Source organism: Anser brachyrhynchus, assembly GCF_964034855.1.
Source record: "Anser brachyrhynchus genome assembly, chromosome: 2".
NCBI lineage: Eukaryota > Metazoa > Chordata > Aves > Anseriformes > Anatidae > Anser > Anser brachyrhynchus.
Window position 1 is genome coordinate 123,294,057 of NC_137695.1, and position 12,512 is coordinate 123,306,568.

Here is a 12,512-nt window from a genome sequence, read left to right on the forward strand (position 1 = left end):
GTGCTGCTGAGTAGAGCACTTTCATAAACAAGGATAAGTCTCCTGTCCAAGGATCCATGTACATGTTTCTTTAACTACTCTTCCAGCATAAGAAAAAAAATCAAAGTTGTGCAGAAATGAATGTATAGTACTGTGGTCCATTTCTCCTCACTTGTAGGAAAACCAAGCACAGGGTTGTTATCTGATTGATTTATGTCTATACGACAGGAATAGAATTTAGTTTAGTCTAATCCACAGTTAGCTGTGTTTTTTTGCATCGTGCTGGTTGCACAACATTAAAAAAAGGTCTGGTTAGTTTAGAGAAGAAGGCAGTGTGAAGAGTAGTTAATGAGTGATACATGATAAATGAGCTAGTAGTATAATTTACTGTAATGCTGTTGTCAGAGGACTTTCAACAGGGATGTTGGAAGGGAATAGAAGTAGTTCTTCCAAGTCTGAATGCATGATGACAAATCAGATGTATGGATGGCAGTAGCCTAAACCAAACTTCACTCAAATGTCACGAATGAGTTTAAGTGTATTGAAGTATTTTTGATGTCATGAATGGCTTTAGGTTGTATTAGTAATGTATAATTGAATCATAGTGGTTTGATGAAAGCCAAAGCTGACTGAGTGGTACCAGAAGTAACCACAAAGTGCCAAAGTTGATTTAAATTGAATGAATGTGATGAAGCCCTTCATTTCTCTGCATGTTTTTTTCGTTAGTTAAGTAGCTGTAGTCAAGTGTGTTTAGATTTTAATTGTTACAAGTTACACCTGTTAGTCTGTGCATCTGTAATCAGTTGAGCATACAGATGACTCTTTCACAATATCACTCATGTAGCTGAGATGTGGGGTCTTCATGCACAGCACTAATGCAGGCTGCCTGAAGCCTTCTTAACAAGAACAAGAGCAGCCACACCAAGAGGTCACTGAGTCACTTAATACAGCTGCGTGCTCCTTGCTCATTGTGGGACAAGTGTGGGGCAGGCACTAAACCTGTATGAACCCTGCTCTGCTCAAATTTTCTACATACCCTGGCTTTTATTTTTATCTTTTTAAAAGGGAGGGGGGTATTTCACGATGGCTGGAGCACAAAGTTACCTGTAACCTCTTTTAGTTGCGTTTAACAAGCTTGCATCACCTATAAAGAGTACGGAGAAGTTGGAACTAGGTAATCTTTAAGGTTCCTTCCAAACTAAACCATTCTATGACTCTATGAAAGAGTGATATGAAGTAGTTTCATTGCATTTTTATATCCATGAAAGGTTCCAGGCTTTTGAGTTCAGCCAGTATGTGATACTTATTTGCATGGAAAGCTGATGAACTGTTTCTGTGGAGCCTTGTGGTCAGAAAACTGTCAAGGTTAATCCAAGGTCTTACTAGCAACAGAGATTCTGGCCTTTCCTTTGACCAGATAATAATTTCATTACGTGTTATTCTGCCTTCCTACATATTTGGTTGCCTTAGCATACCGGACCTGTGAAATTCTTGGCCATGTGAATCTCTTAGCGTTCTGTGAGATTTCTAGGCTGTAGTTGGGTTTCTAGGCTGATCTGCATCTTGTGCATGTGCCAGACATGCTGGAGTGCTCCACTGCTGCTAGGGTTTCACCCTGCTTACTCATCTGTTGAGAAGCTGAAGTAATTAATGCCCCAAATCCAGTACTGGGTTAGTGCTTTTAAAAATCACGAGAAGCAGAGTGCAGCAGAGGTTGTCTCTAGACTATGATGTGTGTCTGAGATACACCTTGCCTAAAGTGCTTATAAACCAAAACAGGTAGTGCACTTGGGAAAGGAAGCATGCAAATGTTAAATGATTTTCTTTAGGCCCTACAGAGAATCTCTGGATTCTGGTCCATTTTTTCTGCTTGGTGTTTGCTCATGTTTCTGCACACAATTACCATACTTCCTTTTCTGTATTGGCCACAAGTGACTATGAGTGTATTAACATTTTGATAGGCAAGTTCTCTATATTTGGGTGGGGGCATAGTTGGAGATTACGTTATTTTTTAATTGCGTGCTGTTTGCAAAGTGATTTAGGGGTGGTAAAAGTCACTGCAAAGACAAAAATATCTTTCTGTTTAAGGAGGAATGTACTAACTACAAATTCTCTCTTGGAAAGATTATTTTCAGGTGTTGACAGATTTGAGTCCTGACATGATCAACTGGAATTCTCTGCTGCAGAATGAGACTTGCAGATACTGACACCTGTACTGGCTGCATGCTTAGGTGGGGATTTCCCCCTCACAGTGTCACTTCTGGACACAGGCTCTTAAAAAAGATGGGAGTCAGGCTCCTAGGGTATTCTGGAGAACAGGAAAATAAGTAAATGTTCTCTGAATGCTGAAACTGACCAACTGCATAAAGGGAAAGGACAATTTTGAGGAAGGGAAAAGGTTAGATAGAAGCACTGTTTAATTTGTACAAAAGGAACTGGGAATTCTTGGTTTTCTTGGTATGTTACTTTTGTCAACCCATCTGATTAATTTAATTTTTGATAACTGGAATTGGCTAAGATATTATACCATATACATTACCATAGGAAGAAGAAATCCTGATCTCTTGGGCGGTAAACTTTTGATTTTTTACAAGTACCTTTTTCTCTGAATGATAAAAGCATGACTAGCAGTAGATCCCAACTATCTAGGCAGAAGAGTAATTCTCAAAGCAGTCCATTCGCTAACAATTCCCTTCATTTAAACACAAAGCAATATATTATATTGGGGTTTAAGGGATAATCTCTGTCTTTAAAGCACACAAATTATCAGAGGCCTGCCAGTCTGGCTGTGCCAAGTGTGGAGCACCTCCTTTACAGGAGTGAGTAACCTCATCTCCCTCTGAGAGCAGCAGGAGTCAGGGATGCTGACTGCCTTCCACTCGAGCATCTCTACCTTGGGGGATCGAGCTGTAACCGAGGCAGCTGTGCCACTGACTGGGCTCTGTAAGTGCAGGCACTATTAGAAGGTGCCATTAGATGAAGTCATTGAACCATTAGGAAGTGTGCAAAGATTAGTACCCTTTCGTAATCTAAAAGTGTTGTGGTTGAGGATATACCCACTGGATATCCCCCAGGGAAGATTTCTGCCACGCGTACTGACTCTGTCGGTGTTACCAGCCAGCATTTCACTAGCATGAGACTTAGCTTTGTAACATTTCACAGATCCCTACATCATGCTGAGTAGTGCTGGTCATCTATTATTAACATGATGGCATTTTTTGCTAGACTAAAAGTATCTTATTATCCATTTTCTTATTAAATCTTCCATTACTTTAAGATGCTTTCAAGGTCTGTTCTACTCTCATTTTATTAGTTGGGAACAAAAGCCTTTCAAATGTCAGAAACTAATATATGCTGATCTCTGGATAAGCAAGAAAATACCTCAGATTTTGAGGTCATTTTATTATATAATTACGTCTTCAAGCCTCATACATACTCTTTATAAAATATCTCTCTTTGTCCTATTTGAATGCATATTTATATGCAGTTATAATTTTGCATTAGAAAAGCCAGCTGTATGGCAAGGTGAGCCTTTCTCTGGCCGTCGTCACTAGTTATTCTTTTGCAGATATACAGAATTCAAAGAACTTTTACGTTAGAGATCATGCTGCTTTAAGATGGCTGGAGGTAAGCCAGTTCACATCTGGGAACAATGGAGTTAGCATGGTGTGGTGTCCTGGTTAATAAGCATGCTGAGAATAATGTAGTTCTGGCTCAGTGCTGGGCTAATACATCCCCAGAACTTCTGGACTGAAGCTGGTCTGGGCTTGGCTGGATTACAGACAAAGCAATCAGACCCACTCTGGAAGAGATATGCATCTCAGTAAAATTAATACTGTTAGATAGATACTCTGTGTCTCTCTAAAGCGATAGTATCTGAGTTTTTTAGCTATCGACATTGAGGTATTTCATAATAATTCTGACTGAGGAGTCATTACCAGAGGGTCAAAGGTGCTAAGGTGTTCTTGTCACTGAACAACCCTAAGCAAAGTTTGGACTCCACTGATTTAGATCCCCCATCAGGATGATTAAACCAACCAAATCAGACCATGGAAAATTACTGAGGAGCTTACAGAAGACGGAAGGAGAAAAAAAAAAAAAAAAAAAAACAACAAACCTCTAAGTATATTGAAACCTAACAGTTACACCAAATTTATTTGAAACTATTCTAAAATTCCTGTGAGCAAAGAAACCCAATTTAGTTCTCTAGGACTATGTTGAAACTAAGGGGCAGGTTCTGTAGTACAGGCTGGAGTCACGGCCACCCCACTGACCAGATCAGGAATGCAGCTGGTATACACGCTCCATAGGCTTATTTTTGGATTTCATGCCTCAGTCCTTTCTGACGTGGGAAGGTAGGGATGGTAGGTAACAGGGTCTTTGTTTCTGCAGAGATCTGGGATCATCTAGTTCTAATGCCCCTGCCATGGCAGGGATACCTTCCATACTAGATAGGGTTTTGGGCAACCTGATCCTGAATGGGAGGTGTCCTGGCCCGTGGCACACAAGGTGGAACTACTTTAAGGCCCCATCCAACCTAAACTATTCTATGGTTCTTTGATATAATCAGGATATTCACCTCAGCATAGAAGCTGGGTCAGCAATCTGTCAACCAGCCTGATTTAGATTTTTGAGTCTATCAAGTTGTTAGTACTAGTTACTTACCCTTTTTGAGACAAACCAGCAAAAATACATGGGGAGTTAACAACATGTGAAGGCATATAGTTCATTGACATTCTCTGGATGTGAAGCAGCTACAGCAAAGAGATATGTTATGTGAACAGACTGTGTCCATAGTTATTGCTTTGTTGAATTCCAGCTTATTCTTTTGGTGAGAACATGAGTTGTTCAGCCCAGTCAGGTTTTTCTCTTCTGTTGGTAATTCTTGGGCAGCAGAATGGAACGGACCGTCTTAATCCATAATACAGCTGTAGTGGGGTGTTAGGATTAGGTGAAAGGTAAGAATTGAGAGGAATATAAGGATAGAAGAGAAGTATATCCAGCAGTCTTAAGACTGCTGGGTTAATATCCTGCTGCTGACAGTTGGTTTCATCTTGACTGTTTTTGTCTTTTTCCCCTCTTTGGCTGAAGCTCAGTGGGGGGGGTGGATGCTCTGAACGGGGCTGGAAATTGCCATATGCTTTCCAGAGTTCCCATGGAAATCTCTTGCTATTTTGATTTCTGAGGTTTTGTTTTGTAAAACTCTACACAGAAGCCAAGCTGTTGGTGGAATAAACCTCCACATTATTATTTAGCTGATGTGGGACTTAATTTTATGGACACCAGTTTTGCTTTGTTAATTTCAAGATTCTTTCTTACCCTACCAGTCATAAAGCTAAAACAGACATTGAATTTTAACCCTTCCTGCTTAGTTGATCTTTTTTATTCTGTCCTCTTTGCAGATTATTATTAATCTTCTAGGATCTTTGAACTATTTCTTACAGCTGCACTCAAAGGTTTGTAGCCTTTTTCTGCTAGTGCTGCGAGTAGAAGACCTTGCATGAGGCAATAGGGAAGTTGGGACAGAGACAGGAAAAAAACCCAGACTCATGACTCCTAGGCTCATGCCCTAAGCACATGATCACCGTTTGTCTTTTGTAAGCCTTTATAGTCTGGTGCTTTCAAACTCTCAGAAAAATGAGACTTGAGCTTGAAGCGTTCATACTTTTTCACAGCACGAGGATAGATTTTTTCCTTGGTAAAGTTTGGTTGTGTCACTCTTGTTTGTTTATGAGCAACAAGGTATATGGTGATGATACAGCTGAGTTTATCATCATCACCTGCTTTTTCTATTATTAGATCATTCAAAACTCACCTTCTTTGGCTCTCTAGCTTCTGTAAACCCATTAATGTCGATGGAGTGATGGTCATTTATATTTGCTGAATATCAGTTTTAAGAGATGACAGATGAATGCATGGTGGTAAGTGTCCTTCACACATTTATGTTTTCAAATATTTCCCCCAGATTTTATTAAATTCTCAATAGAGTTTGAGTTGATAATGGTGTCACTGGTCTGAAATAAGTGTATTTTAGTAGCTGCTTCTGCCACCTACCTTAATTAGGGGGTTTGTCTCTCTACCTTCTCTGCCTCCTCCATCCTTGTCCTACTTTGGAAAGTGTGAAGATCCTAAATGCAGCAGGACCCTCACAGGTTTATTTTTTTATTTTATTTTATTTTTTTTTACCAGAAAGCTATTGCTACAGAGAAGACTCAGGATAGTCCTGTAATATCTAGTCTTTCCAGAACAGGCTTTTATGTCTCTTTTTGAAGGGGTGTTGGTAAGGGTTGAAGATATGGCCAGCAAAAGCACAGATATGTTCATCATTTCTGTGTGCATGAGAGAGAGAGAAGAAAGGAAGAAAGAAAGGAAGGAAGGAGCCTATGGTTAATGATTGTCTAATGGACAAGCAAATCAGCTGCTCAGATGACCATTGTACACCTTTCAAGGCAAAACCCATTGAGAGTGTATGGTGGTTACATACATCAAGAGGCATGGGATAGGCTTGAGACGAGAATAACAACCAGTATGTGCTGGAAACCAGGAACAGATCTCATTGATTTCAAATGTAGTTTTCTGCAATGCTGTTTGTGTTTTGCCTTTGTCTTTTTTTTTTTTTTTTTCAGACACTTAAGTATACTTCATTAGAATTACTGTGAGAGGTATAATTTAGGCTTCCCAGACTGTGCCTGACTGAAAATCTCAACAGTAACATTGTATTAACAGAATTCTTTGCATTTAGCACCCTTACTTGACAGGTTAGAAACTCATTTGTTTCTGGAATCGTTGTCTAAAAACCTTTCCAGAGGTGTCAGGAGAGCCATATTATAGATGCAATCTTAACCTTTCACGAGAGAGGAAGAGCCGTGAGCCAAACCTGCAGCTCAGGACTGGAACCAAGGCATTTTACAGCAATGTGCTAAAATACCAGAAGAAACTGAGAAACTGTAATAAACAGGCACTTTTCCAGGAACATAAGTCAAGATTTTGAAATATATATCATTTCAGCTCTTATCTCAAGGAATGGTAAGAACTGAGGCAGTGGGACTATCATCAAGAAAGACAAAACCTGAACAGTTTTAATGGTGTTTTCAGATACAGTTGCACTTTTCCATTTATGCAGGTGAAGAAAGCTTTAGCTTGATTGTCCTCCTTTTGAAAAATAAGAGAAATATCCTGATTGAATTTTATGGGAAAAGATTTATTCTGGTTTAAAAAAAAAAGATTTAAAAGATTATTATTCTGGTTTAGATGGTGCATGTTTTCACATGCCCTGCCTCATTCGGAAATTATTTTTGCTTGCAAAAATACAGGTTAAAAACTGCTCCAAGTTTATTTATTTATTTATGAAAACAATACATTTCTCAGGGAAATCATGGTTTCTTTTACAGGAGTGTTTGATCAAGAATGTAGTTTGTACAGTTGATTCTGTCTGGAGCCAGATCATAGAATCATTAAGGTTGGAAAAGACCTCCAAGATCATCTGGTCCAACCATCACCCTACCACCAATGTCACCCATTAAACCATGTCCCTAAGCACCACATCCAACCTTTACTTAAACACCCCCATAGATGGTGACTCCACCACCTCCCTAGGCAACCCATTCCAATGCCGGACCACTCTTTCTGAGAAGAAATGTCTCCTAATTTGTAACCTAAACCTCCCCTGGTGCAACTTGAGGCCATTCCCTCTTGTCCTATCACTAGTTACCTGCAAGAAGAGTCTGACCCCCAGCTCCCCACACCTTCCTTTCAGGTAGCTGTAGAGAGCAGTAAGGTCTCCCCTGAGCCTTCTCTTCTCCGGACTAAACAACCCAAGTTCCCTCAGCCGCTTCTCACAGGACTTGTGTTCCAGGCCCTTCACCAGCTTCGTAGCCCTTCTCTGGACACGTTCCAGGGCCTCAATGTCCTTCTTGTACTGAGAGGCCCAAAACTGAACACAGTACTCGAGGTGCAGCCTCACCAGAGCAGAATACAAAGGGACGATCACCTCCCTGGTCCTGCTGGCTACACAATTCCTGATACAAGCCAGGATGCCGTTGGCCTTCTTGGCCACCTGGGCACACTGCTGGCTCATGTTCAGGCAAGCATCAATCAGCACCCCCAGATCCTTTTCCTCTGCACAGCTTTCCAGCCACTCTCTCCCAAACCTGTAGCGCTGCATGGGGTTGTTGTGGCCAAAGTGCAGGACCTAGCACTTAGCCACATTGAACCTTATCCCACTGGCCCCCGCCCATCAACCCGTCCTGTCCAGGTCCTCTGCAGGGCCTCCCTACCCTCTGGCAGATCGACACTTCCCCCCAACTTGGTGTCAACTGTAAACTTACTGAGGCTGCACTCAATTCCCTCATCCAAGTCATCAATAAAGATATTAAAGAGGATGGGCCCCCAACACTGCCCCCTGGGGAACACCACTGGTGACCGGTTGCCAGCTGGATTTCACTCTGTTTACCACTACCCTTTGGGTCTGGCCATCCAGCCAGTTTTTAACCCAGCAAAGAGTGTACCTGTCCAAGCCATGGGCTGCCAGCTTCTCCAGGAGAATACTGTGGGAGACCATGTCAAAGGCCTTGTTGAAGTCTAGGTATACTACGTCAGCAGGCTTTCTGTCATCCACCAGGCAGGTCACTCAGTCGTAGAAGGAGATGAGGTCGGTCAGGTAGGACTTGCCTTTCATGAACCCATGCTGGCTGGGCCTGATAACCCAGTTGTCCTGCACGTGCTGTATGATTGCATTCAAGATGAGCTGTTCCATCACCTTTCCTGGCAGTAAGGTCAGGCTGACAGGCCTGTAGTTCCCTGGGTCCTCCTTCCGACCCTTCTTATAGACGGCTGTCACATTAGCAAGTCTCCAGTCATCCGGGATCTCTTTGGATGACCAAGACCACTGATGATGGAAAGCAGTCCAGCAATCACATCCACCAGCTCCCTCAGCACCTTCGAGTGGATCCCATCTGGCCTCATGGACTTGTGACAGTCCAGGTGGAGCAGCAGGTCTCTAACTGTTTCCACGTGAACTGTGGAGGGGTTCTTCTGCTCCCTGTCCCAGACATACAGGTCACAAGATGATCTCTTGTGGCTGCTTCTGACCCTGATTTCAGAAGTGGCCAAAAGGAAATGCGCTCAAGCTGAAGAAAAACTCCTAAGTACTTGCATACTTGCTGTCTGTGCTACTACTATTCCCTGTGATCTTAGGAGGCAACCCTTTTACCTTTTAAAATAATGAATTAAAATAATCTTTCTGAGAGTGAGAATCTCGTTAATTGGAAGCAGAAAATTGTGTACACCAAAAAGGCCTTTTGTTTGTTATGAATTTGGTCCAATATGTTTGTTTTACATATGTATTGTGTTGTTTTATAAAGTAGTTATCAAGGGTTTTAATAATGGCAGAAAATTAACAGCTGACAGGATGGGAGGGAGAGTAATGGGAGGAAAAGAGAATGAATACAAGGTGTGTTTTGAATGTGAGGGGTTTTTTCTATTGACATATCATTCCAGCATACTTTTAAAGCATCATATGACCTCTGATAGTCTTATTGATTGCAGTGGCCCTCCTTGTAGCTCAGATTCTAAATAAGGAAGTCTGCTGTGATCAGGTTCTCTGCTTCTATTTCTTAAGTCTGAAGAGCTTGCAGTTTATCACAAACTTGATAAAAAGCCCATTTCTGCTTAATGTCTGGCAGTGACGTAGAAATATATTTTATCAGTTTTGGATGTTACTGTGGTTTTCTTCCATGTACATGCTATTGTGTTGCTATTTATCGAATGTACAAGGATAACCTTAGACTACCCAAGGATGATGCCTTAGACTACCCAAAACAATTTACTGAGCAGATATTTTTTGTAATGAATCATAAAAATTCAGGTTAGAGGAACTATCAAGTAAACCATTATTGATGCCTCAGGGCAGTATCAGCCATAGCTTTGTCTAACCTATTCATAAAAAACCAACAACATCCAATTATGGAAGTCTTGTTATTCTACTGCCTAACTTTCCTTGCAACTAGAAAACATGTCCCAATGCATTGCCCAGACACATATTTACTTAGGAATGATAGGGTCTGGTTTTTCTTCTCTTGTTAGAGCTATCTGGGCTCATGACATTGCTATACTGCTATCTGTACCCTTATTCACACTGCTGTTAGATGCAGTCCTGGTGTATGTTAAATTTTTACGGCAATCCAAGACCATTATTTCCATTTATTTTCCTTTTTCGTATGCAGCTTTCCTCTCAACAGTAGCCCTTGATGTATTTGGTTATCATAATTACCTCTTCCCACAGTTTTCTTCAGACTAAATTGTTCAAATGCTTCTCTGGAGGAAGGTTATGTTTCCTTGTTTTCTGATTGTTTCACTGCTGTCCTCTGGACTTTTGCCAGTTGGCCCACATTGTTCTTGAAATGTGGTTCCCAAACCTTCTTACTATACTGAATTACATTCTTCCTCTTAGACCATTTCCCCATTTCATCAAAATCATTTTGAATACTATCTTGCCTTCTAACATGACTACAATCTTTCCTGTCTTCACATTGTCCATAAACCTAGTAAGTATATGTTTTATTCTAGCAGACAAGTCGTTTATAAATCTGTAAGATAATTTGCCCTGTGGTCGAGGACAAACCCTCCAGCAAAAGCCAAGTTAATTCACCTGTCAGTGAACCACTAGTCAAAATTCTTACAGTACAGATATTTAGCCAGTTTTGCATCTCATGACACTTTCACTTACTTTCTTAGATTACTTTAAGGTAATAAAATGGGAAACTATCAAAAATCTCTTTAAAGATGAAAATATATGACAAATCTTTTCCCTTCCAAGCAAGTTTTCCACATAAAAAATTCAGGTTGGTTTCACAAAGTTTGTTCTCAACAGATCCATGTAGGTTGACAGTAATTTGTTTTTCATTGTCTAGCATCTTAGAAACTGTTGGCTACGTTAAATTTCCAGAAAACGCAGGTACAAATAAAACTCACTACTCTGTAATTTACCGTATTTTTAAGGATAGGGATTATACTTTTCCTTTTCTCCGTCTTCTGGATACTCATCAATTATCCTTGTGTTATCTCTGAGAAAGCTAACAGTAATGAAATGTATTCAGCAAGTTCCTTATATATTTTAGAGTGCATTTCATACAGCCCAGCTGATTTGAAAACATTTTTTATCATCTTCTACCATGAGCTGGGATCACATTTGGCCCTATTAAACATTGGAACGGGCTGCCCAGGGAGGTGGTGGAGTCACCATCCCTGGAGGTCTTTAAAAGACGTTTAGATGTAGAGCTTAGGGATATGGTTTAGTGGAGTACTTAGTGTTAGGTCGGAGGTTGGACTCGATGATCTTGAGGTCTCTTCCAACCTAGAAAAATCTGTGAATCTGTGAATCTGTGAATCTGAATCTGTAAGTGAAGACTTAAGCAAAAAAGCAATTCAGCCATTCAGCTGTCTTCTCATTATACTTCATTTTACAGCGAATATTGGACCTACTTCTTCCTTAATGGAAAAAGTACTCCAAACATCAGATGTTCTGCTGGAGCTCTGTTATCTCCCATAGTCAATACGTCTGTTACATAGTTAATCATTTTGTACTTTTGCTTTTCTGATTTTGGAGACTTTTGTACTTGTCTAGCGTAGTTTTATCGTGTTTTTTTTTTTAAAGGAGAAGTCATTTGGGAACATTTAGTTAGAACATCAAGCAGTTTTGCAGCACCATCCATTGTGTATTCCCCAAAGAACACAATTTGGACAATCATAGCATTTCAGCAAATCAGTTCAGCTTCCTGTGATAAAGCTGCGTGTCACCTTATGGCCAGGATTTCCAAGTCCACGGAATGTTAGGTGCTGTTGAATGCTGTGGCTGAAGTAAAGCAGCAGTTTCTCATTTACCACAGAAGCACTGGAACTGCCACCAACCTGCAATATGCACCCAGACAGCAGTACACTGTCACATCCTTGCGGATATTCAGATCTGGTTGCGATTCTGGACAGCTTGATTTAATTCTGAAGTTGAATCAACTTCAAAGTTGACCCTGCTTTGTGTGTATGGAGCGAGGGATGATGGAGAGGGGAGCAGTGACCAAACCAGATGACCTCCACATATCTGTTCCTACCTAAATTATTCTGATTTTATGATTATGCCCAGGTGCAAATGTTATGTAAAGTGTAAAACTTTGGAAACCAATAGCTTTTATTTCAACCTATGCATATATGAAAAAAAAAAAAATCATTCATGCAGTAAAAACAAAATGTCCTAGTCTTAATGTGAGTATAACATCATGTGAATAATATCATGTGAGTAATGTCACATAGATTTAATCACACAAGTAAAAACTTACCCTTTGGACTAAAGCTACATACTTGTTTCAGTATTTCTGCCAGACTTTCAAAACGGGAAAACTCTCCTGCACTCCTTTTTTTTTTTTTTTTTTTTTTTTTTTGAGGTTGGTGAAGGTGGGTTTGTGATTACAAATAGGTTTTACAGTGAAGTTATTTAGCAGCTCTACCTTAGCAGCCCACCAATAATTTAATATATGAGGAAG

General features: G+C 40.4%; 1 protein-coding gene across 7 annotated transcripts in view; it reads left to right on the top strand.

The window, feature by feature from the left end:
* The window catches only part of NKAIN3 (sodium/potassium transporting ATPase interacting 3), a 372,372-nt gene that overhangs the window by 11,404 nt on the left and 348,456 nt on the right, over window positions 1–12,512 (top strand). For 3 of the 7 annotated variants that reach the window (XM_080582402.1, XM_080582403.1, XM_080582407.1), the window contains one exon: window positions 2,104–2,210. The exons of 3 other annotated variants lie outside the window; for them this stretch is intronic. In XM_080582402.1, the coding sequence (XP_080438528.1) occupies window positions 2,167–2,210 (44 nt within the window). In that variant the 5' untranslated portion in view covers window positions 2,104–2,166. Of the gene's footprint in view, window positions 1–2,103; window positions 2,378–12,512 lie in introns of those variants that run through there. One more of the 7 variants, XM_080582400.1, reaches the window with a different exon arrangement.